The 12,743-nt window shown below is 41.6% G+C and overlaps 1 protein-coding gene across 1 annotated transcript in view; it reads right to left on the reverse strand.

Moving 5' to 3' along the window:
• PHLDB2 (pleckstrin homology-like domain, family B, member 2) overlaps positions 1 to 12,743 on the reverse strand; it is a 58,767-nt gene that overhangs the window by 23,177 nt on the left and 22,847 nt on the right. Inside the window, exons 6-9 of the mRNA XM_010189253.1 lie at positions 7,890 to 8,018; positions 2,643 to 2,798; positions 1,099 to 1,209; positions 272 to 361 (exon numbers count right to left, since the gene is read on the reverse strand). Of these exons, the coding sequence (XP_010187555.1) occupies positions 272 to 361; positions 1,099 to 1,209; positions 2,643 to 2,798; positions 7,890 to 8,018 (486 nt within the window). The remainder of the gene's footprint in view (positions 1 to 271; positions 362 to 1,098; positions 1,210 to 2,642; positions 2,799 to 7,889; positions 8,019 to 12,743) is intronic.

A 12,743-nucleotide genomic window follows, 5' to 3' on the forward strand; every position in this document is an offset into this window, starting at 1 on the left:
AGGCACAAACCACACCAACACTCCCCCCACACCCCCCCAGCAAACACACACATAAAAATGATCATTTTTCCAGGGCAAGATATTAAGGCAGTACCAGTCACATCTGGGAAAATGTCAAGAGAAGCTATTTTTGCTCATTTGGACTTCCATGAATAGCTTTACAAAGTAATTTCATCACATCTCAACAAAAATTGCATGAATAGGACTTCACTAAATGCTAAAGTTACTAGAAGTTACTTATGGTAAAGTAAAAAGCAGTGAATCTCTTTACCTCTTTTAGACTATTGGGACTGATAGGAAATCCCTTTCCTCCAGAAAGCGTGGAATATTTCTTTTCCAGATTACAGAGATTCTCTTTTTCCTGTTAAAAACAGACATTTTATGTTAAATATCAACAGCCATGCAGTGAAAATAAATGCTAGCCATATTCTTAAGCATGTAAAGAAACACTCTGGAATAGAAGGCTAGAAACCACACAGCAGAGCTTCAACTCTATCCACTTACAGTAGAACTGAACAAAAAATAGGAGATACAGAACAAAAAACTAGTGAAAGTATTTAATAACCACAGGCAAACTAAATAGGTCTTCCTTCGGAATCTTGAAAATGTTGATTCTTCTTAAAGGACTAAACATGATTTCTCTCATGACTAAAAGCAAAACATGAAATGGATGTGAAGGGCTCATGCCAACTTCTTATTAACCAGATGTTTACTGATCTTAAGTAGCTCGTCCTGTGGCCTAGTGTGGGCTACAAGCCAAAAATCAGAGCTCTGTGCATGGTTCCAGAAGCCACACAGGGAGCACAGGCTTCTAGATTCAGCATCTGAGTGGGTGTTTCTGGGTGAGTGCTCTGAAAGGGCGGTACCTCTGAAACCCTCTCAATTATTAAACGCCACTGGCATTTTCTCCTAAGAAATCTGCTGATTAATTACAAAAGACTTTTTTTTTTTAAAAAAAGGTTAATTGATACAAAAGATGTCTATCACTACTTGCTAGCTTCTGCAAACTGATGCTTTTGCCATGCTCTATGTTATTTTATTCTATGAAATGCTCTTTTATTACATGCTAAAAATATTTGAAAGACAATGAATACTTACTCTTTGCAGCATCATTATTAAATTGTTTTTCTCTTTTACAAAATGATCTTGTTCTCTTTGTGCTTGTTGGACAATATGGTTGGCTTGTTTTTTGAGGGCAGATATCTTTTCCTAATATAAAGAGAAAACAATCACAATTTACACATTTCATAGAATCACAGCATATTAGGAGTTGGAACGGACCTTGAAAGCTCATCCAGTCCAACCCCCCTGCCAGAGCAGGATCACCTAGACCAGGTCGCACAGGAACACGTCCAGGCAGGTTTTGAATGTCTCCAGAGAAGGAGACTCCACAACCTCTCTGGGCAGCCTGGTCCAGTGCTCTGTCACCCTCACAGTAAAAAAGTTTTTCCTTATGTTCAGGTTGAACCTCCTATGCTCCAGCTTGCTCCCATTGCCCCTTGTCCTGTCATTGGCTGTCACTGAGAAGAGCCTGGCTCCTTCCTCCTGACACTCGCCCTTTACAAATTGATAAACGTCAATGAGGTCACCCCTCAGTCTCCTCTTCTTCAAGCTAAAGAGACCCAGCGCCCTCAGCCGCTCCTCAGAAGGGAGATGCTCCACTCCCTCCATCATCCTTGCGGCCCTGCGCTGGACTCTTTCAGGCAACTCCCTGTCCTTCTTGAACTGAGGGGCCCAGAACTGAACACAATACTCCAAATGCAGTCCCACCAGGGCAGAGTAGAGGGGAAGGAGAACCTCTCTCCACCTACTCACCACACCCCTTCTGATATAGCCCAGGATGCCATTGGCCTTCTTGGCCGCAAGGGCACATTGCTGGCTCATGGTCATCCTGCTGTCCACCAACACCCCCAGGTCCTTTCCTGTTTTATTTTCAAAGCACAAGACAACCTGCAGCAAGGATCCTATTCATGAGTTTACTCATTCATAAGTGAAGCAATATGAAAAAAAAGTATTTACAAGACAGCCTACTGCTCTTAAGGAGATTATTAAATAATATTTAGGCAGTAAAGAATAATTTATTGAAGAGACAAAAGATCAATTGCATACATTCTTTGATAATATGGTGACCAGCACCCATATAGTAAACAGAACTGGTTAGCAGATGCAACCTCTGATCTCTGAAAAACTGGTATTTAATTGGTTGAGATAAGGCCTTTATAACTGTTTTTAGAAATTAAGGTATCATCATAATTTGATGTTCTATTATTATTTTAGCAAAATCACTGAACACCAGGATCAACTATGACCATGAAATAACTAATTTTGCCCAGAGTGTACAAATCTCCTTTCTTAAAGGAGAAAAAACAACTTTGGTAGCTTTGTAACAGATTAGAGGGTTTAATTTTCATATAAAAATACACAAACAGGGTGTGGCACTTTATTGATTTATTTCTATTTGTAGAAGTGCATGATTTGCTCTGTGTGGGATGTTACTGGGCCATCACCTTCACTCTGCTGCAAAAGCTTTTTTCAAAGAGGAAACTTGAATTATTTCTTACAGATGAGCAGGCTGTAGATCCATTTCATCTCCTTTATGCTCAGCAAGAGAGAACAAATGAATCAAGTGTTACTGCTTTTACCTTTCTACTGACAATGCTACGCTGGTATTCAGCTACTTCACGCAGGAGCTGCTGTGTCAGATTTTCTTTCTCTTCATCTAATCTGCTTTCATGTTCAAGCTGCTGGAATTCCAAATCTTCAAAATGTTTGCTTTCTATGTCCAACAGATCAGCATCCTTAAGCAAAAAAAGAAAAAAAAATTAAAAACATAAAAAGTAATCACACTTTCACTGACACCAGAGATACTTACAAATACAAAAATCAATCTAAAACAGTATTTACATGTCTCATACAACATATTCAAACGGGAGCTCAAGGCTTTTAATGACCTACTGTGATGATAAAAGAACAAATAGGGCTAATGATTATTTTGACATTGCTTTCTCCACCACTCCTGCTGTCTCATTCTGCTGAGAGACACAAAGCACCTGTATGGTAAGGGAGCTGTTTTGCAGCTGGAGCCTCCTAAGCTCTGACCGCACCCTGGCTGGGCAGATCACTCTGCTGTAGCTCAGCTGCGACAACACCAAAACCCCAAACCCATTTGGTGAGGTCATGTGCCAAACTGGGACAGCAGCTACTTACCAACCAAAAAGGACAGACAGTATCATCCCAGTAACACCAGGGAACTGCACACTGAATTAGTTATGGGAATACACCCTCAAACAAAGGACTCTGAACTGCAGTTAGAATTTCTCCAGGTCTAGCCCAAGGACCAGTACTGTTTTTATTAACAGATACACAGTTAGGCAAGACAAAAGATACATGAAGCTGTGTGCCATCAGCACACTGCCATCACCTTGGCAGCAATGTCCAACCATACCAGTTGCACAGCCAGAGGCTGCTCGTGGGCCACTGAAGCAGAGCTGGCAATTCCTCCCTGTGCAAATTCACAATTAAAGACTGAAGTCATCCACCCTACTCAGTAGATCTATTACTTCAGAAAAGGTATCAGCCCATTTTCAAGCATTCCCCTGGACCAATATCAGGATGATGAGGCTGCATGCTGCAGAAAAGACCCGAGAAATAAGAACAATCCTGCCTTCCACTTAGGGATGAGGAGGTAAAACTTACAGTGCTTTACAGCACAAGAACTGAATGCTGATCTTTCTCCCTCAACATCTGTGTATTCATAACATTAATCCCTACTTAAAAGTTCCAAATTCATGAAGAAAAAGGTGTTTTTAATAATTGCATTGTTATTAAATGCTGAGGCTCTATACAATATGCACATAATACCAACAACTTTCTGTTATTCTCCAAAGATGTGCTTGCAGGAGATAGTGAAGAGATCAAAAGCAAAGACATGGGCTAGAAATTACAAGAAAACGGTTACCTACAATACAAAAAGGCTTCACTCAAACCAGTCAGCCACCTTCAGCATTCAAAGCAAGCAGAAAGGCTTTGCACGGACAATGGAAGCCAACAAGTTCAGGCTATTTCATACCCAATTAATTGCTACTGAAGCAAAAGAAGAAACAGACTTCAGAGAAGGCAACTGATAGCCAGTTCAGCTCATGAAATGCTATATTCATTGTGAGATGCACTACAGAACAAGAATTTCACCACATTCTGTACCACTGCGTCCACTGGAAAAAAAAAACCCCGTACCTAATTTTCAAGTCCATTTTCAAATTAAAACACCTCCAAAAGTGAGTGGCAAAAGCTTAGCTCTACCAGTGGTTGCAAGCACATTGCAGTGTGATCACCAACCAGGCTGGCCCATGGGGACCAAGACCCCAGGCAGCCTGCAGGAGCAGGGTACAGCAACAGGGACACAAGGTCTGGCTCTGAGGTGTGCCCACTGAGTCCTTGACATGATCTTCACAAGGATGCTACTTGGCAGGGTAGGATTTGCAGGAGAATAATTGTTCTCACTGTAGGTAATGCCTTTCTAAACCAAGTAGGAAGTATACTCCCCCATTTTTATTAAAACAATTGACATCAAAATATTGTAACATATAATCTAGTAACAAATAACAGACACAATGTTTCCATATTGAATTTTCAAACTGTAATTTTTTCCTGGATCTCCATTACTTCTGTAATGACACAAGAAAAAATTTGATGGGAGAGGCCCTTACGTCAGGATGTGGTGGGAGCTGCATGGCCCACATAATTTCCAAAAATTAGGAGAATTTTCTCTGAAGAGTAAGGCATTTCCTAGAACACCCAGTGTCTTTTTCAGATCTCTGCAGGAATCCAGGAATCTATTCTCATGCCTCATTTACACATATCTCTACATAACCAGGCACATGAGAACAAACAAGCTTTGGTGCTTTCACACTAACAGTGAAGGATGAAGAGTGCTAATTAACTTTAACGAAGCCATCAGGAAGATCAATGCTTTCCCTGAGTACCTTCCAGAAGCCCACAGGTTTCACCAGTCTCTGATGAAGTGTCCTCCCTGCCCACCAGGAAGAGTGTACATTCCTTACAGTTACCAATAAGCAGCAACCTCTCAGAAGTCCATGCAGTGTGCCAGCTGCCCACTGCCAACCCCAGCTCATACGCCAGACCCACCACCCTGCAGGTAGCTGCTACAGCCAAACTGGCTGTCTGCTTCCCTGGGCACAAATTACATTACTGAAGTCCCAGAGATGAGGCAATAAGGGAATTCACCACCTTCACATCTCCATAGAATCACAAAATCATTTGGTTGAAAAAGACCTCTAAGACCATTGAGTCAAATTATAACCATGTCTTTAAGCATCTCATCTTCCCATCTTTTAAACACCTCCAGGGATGGTGACTCCACCACTTACCTGGGCAGCCTGTTCCAGTGCCTGACAACCCTTTCAGTGAAGAAATTTTTCCTAATATCTTATCTAAACCTTCCCTGGTGCAACGTGAGGCTATTTCCTCTCATCCCATTGCTTCTTACCTGGGAGAAGAGACTGACTCCCACCTCCCTACAACCTCCTTTCAGGTAGCTGTAAAGGGTAATAAGGTCTCCCCTCAGTCTCCTTTTCTCCAAACAACCCCAGCTCCCTCAGCCACTCCTCACAGGACTTGCGCTCCAAACCCTTCACCAGCTTCACTGCCCTTCTCTGGACATGCTCCAGTCCTCAATGTCCTCATTGTAGTGAGGGGCCCAAAACTGAACGCAGCATTCAAGATGTGGCCTCACCAGTGCTGAGTACAGAGGAAAGATCACTTCCCTGGTCCTGCTGGCCACACTATCCCTGATACAAGCCAGGATGCCATTGGCTGCCTTAGCCACCTGGGCACATTGCTGGCTCACGTTCAGCTGGCTGTGAACCAAAACTCCCAGGTCCCTTTCTGCTGGACAGCTCTCCAGCCACTTGTCCCCAGGGCTGTAGCATTGCAGGGGGTTGTTGTAGCCCAAGTGCAGGATTTGGCACTTGCTGATCTTCATACAGTTGACCTCAGCCCATCAATCCAGCCTGTTCAGGTCCCTCTATGAAGCCTTCCTACCCTCAGGCAGGTCAACACTCTCACCCAATTTGATGTCATCTACAGTCTTACTGAGGGAGCACTCAATCCCTTCATACAGATCATCGACAAAGATGTTTAAACAGAACCGGCCCCAATACTGAGCCCTGGGGAACACCACTCGTGACCATCCTCCAGCGGGATTTAACTCCATTCACCACCACTCTTTGGGACTGGCCAGAGGCAGTAATTAATACAGGACAGCCTGCTGAATACTCAGATATTTAATTCTGTACTGGACTTATTTTGGAGGAAAAAGATATCTTCTCTATTTTTGGTACAATACTTACAGCAATTTCATAACTGCTCTCACATTTGATATCTGTTTGAGAGATACTGTGCACTAATGCAAGTCATAACTTCTATTGCTTTGACCACAGCAGCCACAGCTAACTTTCACTACAACTGGCCTAGAAGAATATGCAGCAGGACTAACTGGACATTTAACTGCACCCCCATATATCAAGTTTTGTTTAACTGCACCCCCACTTTCAAATCCAAAAATCATTATGAATCCAACTTAGAAGGAACACAAACAAATTTAAAAATTTAACCAAATAGATTTCTAGAAGCAGTCAAGAGTGAAAAAGGATTTACTATCATCCCACAGCAACAAGACTGCAGCTTCTCATGAATTAATACCTTCAAGTATGTGACTGCACAGGAAAGGCTCCCTTTCCTTTTAATATGCATGAGATATTACATAATACTGCCTTTTTTTTTTTTAAAAGACACTTACAAAAATCCTTAAATGTCTCAAAAAAAGCAAATAGAACTTAATATTGTTATTTCCAAAGCTGGATTTTTATACTTCTTGTTCCCTGAAAAAAATAAAACACAGTTCTGCAAATTAATCAAAATCTGAAGAATTTTTCCTATAAAACAAAAAAGCCCTGTCATGGTCACTGATATTACAGCCCTTATTCCTGAAATAAACACTCAAGCCAGAAAAAAAATGAAGTAAAAAGATCAAGTTTGTCTTTCATATGGCCTCTGGAGCTTGCCATACTGATACTTTGAAAATTTACCCCCCGTTGAACAAAGCTAACTAGATGTGCTGTAGAACTCACTTCACATTAACAAATATTAAAAACTTTCCACAGAAAATAACTGTACATCCACAAACAATATGGGGGGGGGGGATTGTTACAAATAATACAAAATAAAATCAAGTTGCAATTAGACTTTATGAAAAGATACCGATGTGCAACTGTTGAAAATGTAGGATATAATGAAGCTGTTTTAGTGGTATAATCTTCAAAATGAATTTTTCAAAGCACAGTTCAGGCTAAGTTACATAATGAAAAAAAAAAGTTATCCATGGCTTCACTGAGACAACCATTTATAGCGCCGTGAAGGAGGAGCACATAACAGGATCAAACAAGAGCGCCAGGAAAGTGCTGCTGAAATAGCCAATCCCACTGACCAAAGTTCAATTCCTGTCTTTGCTCACACAGGCAAAGAGCAATGTTCTACCATCCATCTACACATCACAGCAGCTTCCATACCACCCAGCAGGCCAAAGGTGCTAAATACAGGCAAGTAGCTCAAAGCTTTAAAAACATTCAACACAAAATGATTTCTAATCTGTCCATTTGTACTCTACTCATTTGCCACCGTGCACATTAACTAGTACATGCATTCCACAAAAACCCATAACCCTCAGGACTATTAACAATTATGAGTTGCAAATACGTTCAGACACTCCATACTTGACACACAATATGTTACACTTAACTCTACAAAAAAACCAAAAAAAAACCAAACAACCAAAAAAAAAAGTTAGTGCAATCTTGAAACTTGCTACTGACCCTCTTCAGCTGCTGCTGTAATTGTTCCCTCATGGACTCAGGGCAATTATCAAGCTGCGTCTTCTGCTCCGAGTAAAGCTCCTGAAGCCTCTCTAGTTTTTCCCTCTCAGCATCAAGTTTTAATTTTTCCTGAAGCATGAACCAGAAAATAAACAAAATTACCTTCATACCCAAGCAGTTGTTAGTGATTATGACAGCACAAGGCAAAACCTTATCAAACAGTTGAAGCATGTAGGTCAAAGACAGAAACCTTGTTAGTTGAAATGCAATGGTGGGATGCAAAATGATAAAAACAAAACATTAATCATTTTAGTGCAGTGATTAATTCTCTCCCTTGTCACTGTTTTGTACCCATGCCTGGATGATGCCATTGAAGCCCACTGCCCAAACACTTGCCTCACCTAATGAAAATAAAAAATTAAAAAAGGGAAATGGAGGCCATGTTAGTGAGGCAACCAATGAAGAAGAGGGAAAAAGAGTAGCTTTTAGGAAGCAAAATGGATGGAAAAATGACTGTAGTCTGGCAGTGAGGAGAAAATGGATCTTCCCAGGAGAACTGATTACATGGCTCTGTGCCTCTGTCCAGTTAAGTACATTTAGCAACCAGTGAAGAACCAGATCAAGACAAAGCTTTATAAAGAAGTAACTCATGCAGGAAATCCTGTTACAGCAGAAGCACTAAGTGATTTAGCAAATTAATTCATTTGCTTCAGGGTACAGGAACTGTAACCTGTTCTCAAGGATCAAAGGGGACCTCCCTGGTCTCCTCCAGCTAGTTCAGCTCTCCTCTTACTCCACTCGAGCAGCAGTACTCAACACGCTGCTTCTCACCCTCAAAAGCCTTTAACCTTTAAACCTTTGTAACAAAACACTACATGATTTACTTTGCAGCACTGCTCTGATGACTGGCTGTAGGTCACTTAAAACTACCTCTTAGACTATTACTTATATATGGACCAAAGTTTAGGAACAAATAAATCGGAGTGCAAAGAATTCTTTCACTGCCTTTTACTTGCATCTACATTAGCAGATGCATTTTCTTCAACTTAGCAGCTAAAAACTGGAAAAAACCAGTATGCCCAGTATGCCAGGCATGAATAATCAAGTGAGTCCCTGAAGCGCAATGCTCTGCTACCTTCTGGGGTCACACTGGTATAGCTCCCTTTTCCTACTTGTTCTATAGTTATGCAGCTCCTCTCAGATGACCTCTAACTCTCCTTGATACTCAAAAATTTTAACATTATCAGACCCAGAATTTCAGTTTCTTTTGGATGCTCCAAGAACAGCTGAATTCTGTCATGGCACCCACTCATTTGTCCTCTTTTCAGTCCCAACTATTATTTATTTTTACAATTAAATGCATGGCTCAGCTGGTGCCATATGATCAGACACTCTGCAGAACCCTGCCAGCACTTGCAACAGGGAAGAAACTTCATTAAGTACACAGTACTCGCTATTTCAAACTGTGAGATGGTCTTTCCTCAAAACTTTCTCTTTGCTGTTCCTGACAAGGTTTTCAAACGCTCACACATGGTAGAGGCACAATAACAAATGTGTATTAGCTGCTTGCTTTCTTTATGGTTTTATCTCTAAACCTGAGTGGGATCAAGGGGCTGGGATTTCATTTTACCAGCATTTAAAAATAACAGGAAGCATTCTCATTCAAGCCCAATGTCAGCCAAATTCCCAGCTCTGTTATTTTCATTTACACATGCAGCTTCTCAGTGTATATAGTCAGATGAACAAAATGTTGAACCCAAAAGATTATTTTATTTTTTTAAGCTTCTAAAAATGAGCAACTGAACCAGCATATTCAATTACCTGGACTTCCTGTACTAGCCTCTGCTTTACAGCAGCAGGGCCCAGAAATACAGAGGATGTAGCATGTGCAAGCTGCACAATGAGGGAGAATCACAGAATCATTTAGGTTGAAAAAGACCTTTAAGATCATCAAGTCCAACCATAAACCTAACACTGCCAAGTCTACCACTAAACCATGTCCCTAAGCACTACCTCTACCCATTTTTTAAATACCTCCAGGGATGGTGACTCCACCACTTCCCTGGGCAGCCTGTTCCAGTGCTTGATGACTTTCAGTGAAGAAATTTTTCCAAATGTCCAGATCTAAACCTCTGGCACAGCTTGAGGCCATTTCCTCTCTTCCTATCACTAGCTATTAGGGAAAATAGACTGACCACCCCACCTCGCTACAGCCTCCTCTCAGGTAGTTGTAGAGGGCGGTAAGTCTCCCCTAAGCCTCCTTTTCTCCAGGCTAAACAACCCTAGTTCTCTCAGATGCTTTTCATAAGCCTTGTGCTCTAGACTCCTCACCAGCTTCATGGCTCTTCCTTGAATCCACTCCAGCACCTCAATGTTTTCTTGTAGTGAGAAGCACGCAGCTCTTGAGAGGTTACCTCTAGCTTTCTGTCCCCAAGGAACCCTATTAGCTGAATCATCCTCACTTCCAACACAGAGGGAAATCTATGAATAAACTGGTAGTTCCCCGCCTCATAAACTCAGCTGTCCATTTAGCATTCAACCTACAGGTCTGCCACATTGTTTCTCGCTTTCCTTTTCTGCCCACCCAGCAACCCAAGCAGCAAGGACTTCTCTGACATTAGCTGCAGTATGGTGCCTCTGACGCTATTAATAGCTCTCTAAATGTCAACGCGCTGCAACAAGCATACTCATTCATTAAGGAGCAAATCGAATCTCGAGTATGAGGAGACATCAGCAGCAAGTATAAAACTCCCTGAGAATCCTGCCAGAGATACAGTTACTTCCCTCAAGAAATGAGAAGTGTATTCCTTTGAGATTGAAAGCGATACTCATCTGGTCTATTTATATCATAGGAAGTGCTAACATCCCACCAAACTGGCTCCCTTCAAAATGTGCAGTCCTAACAGGAAATATCACTTTCAGCAATGAGAAGCATTATATGTTTTGCAGCTGTGGAGTTAAGTTCGCTGACATCTCTGACTGTGCGTTGGTGAAGTCAATTTAATTCACAAAAGTAATTTGATAAATAAATGAATAATCAGAATTTTTTCCACGCAGTCTTCTTTATAAATGGATCAAAGCAAGTTCTTTTAGAAGGGAGAAGATTAACAACTTTGCAGGCGAAGTGCAAGATGCAGCTGAGGCAGGCCTGTGGCTGTTCTGTGAAGAGAACCTAAGTGCTCCAGCTGCTCATCCTCATCTTAACTGCATAAGCTTGCACTTGTTAAACATTTCTCTGCTGACAACCGCCTCTCAGTCCCAGCGTTGACTCCAGAGTCACTTTAACTGCAGTTGGGCTGAATTCTCAACATCTTGTTTCCAAAGAAAAGAAGTACAGCACAGTAAAGCACAACATCTGGTCTTAGCCTACTGCCCAACTTGGCCTGTGGTCTGCTTCTCAATGTGCATTAAACGAATTTGGGGTCAGCGAGGATACAGGAGAAGACTGACTTGGTCTGTGACAATGCTGTGGCACAGCTTGGATCTGTTTTGGAGGATATCTAAATATTGTGCAGGATGGCAGTAGAAAGAATTGATGTGTGAAACCATCCAAGAGCACAGACACAGGGTGTCAGCAGAGCACCCATGACATGAGCACACACCCTAAGTGATCAACATGAGTCACAAAAGGAAATCAATCTTTACATCTGCTAGAATCCATTTTAGGCAAAGAGAGAGAAAGAGAGAATATATAGCCAACAGATCTCATAGATGATGAGGACACAGGAAATAAAAGGCCCCTAGAAGAATGGAAAACAAAAGAAAGAGAGCAATTGCTTCAGTGCTGCCTCCTGTGGTTAAGGATGCCCTATGCCCGATCAATACTGCTACTTAAAACCCTGGCAGGTGCCCACACCCCTTCTGCAGAGAAGTTATGCTACTTTGCGATTTGTCATTCATCACATTCTGCTACTGCAGGCAAGCAGGCTAAAACTGTACAGTGGCATGTGCCTGTGTGTCTCAAAGATCCAGATACAAATTGGAAAAAAAAAAACCAAAGCAACAAACCTACCATTTTTACCAGGTCGCTGTGAAATGGAGTGTATGCCTAGATGAACTGGGCACACCCTACAACCTTCCAACTGTGTCATCTCCCCAAAATCCAAATAAAAAAATCTAAAGTATGTGTTATTTTCAGAAAGAAAGAGAAACTGCAATGAAACCTACAAGCCATAAATGAAGGAAAAATAAAATACTGACTCCAACAGACTCTTATACTTTAAATGTTCCAGGCTGAAATACTCCAGGGTTTTGCTCAGTCCAATTCACCTGCAACTCACCATGTTTTAAGGCAGCAACATCTCATCACCCACACCAAGTGTCAGGCATGCACACTCTGTCTCTCAGTATGCAGTCAGTCAGTCTCACAACTCTCACAGGTTTCCAAGAAATAAGCAGCACATGCAGTTCTTCGTTCTGAAAAGCTTCTCCATCTCACCTTTGTGCTTTCACCTCTAGCCAAACTTTTACTGTTTTACACTCCACAAGACCATCCCTCCCTTACAGTGAACAGAAGAACTGCAAAAGCTTGAGATGGAGAAGAAAGAGCAGATTACAGAAATGATTCCTTTCCACTTGGAAGTGGTGTGATACCACCATTTGTCCATTCAGTAAAACATTTTGGAGAGTAAGTGGAAGAGCAAGAAAATATGACTTTAACAACTCACTGACAAAATTGTTGTTCATGGCCTAACCCTTGCCATGAATTTGCAAGAAAATAGTCTAGTTCCTAACAGAAAGCAGGCTTGGAAATGTTACCTGCTCTTCAGTGGTTACTTGCTGAAAGGGGCAAGTGGTACACATGGGGGAAGTGTTGAACCTGTGGTCTACCAACTGTTTTCCAGCACTCCTGCA

This window comes from Mesitornis unicolor, unplaced genomic scaffold (genome assembly GCF_000695765.1).
Source record: "Mesitornis unicolor isolate BGI_N332 unplaced genomic scaffold, ASM69576v1 scaffold7490, whole genome shotgun sequence".
Classification (NCBI taxonomy): domain Eukaryota; kingdom Metazoa; phylum Chordata; class Aves; order Mesitornithiformes; family Mesitornithidae; genus Mesitornis; species Mesitornis unicolor.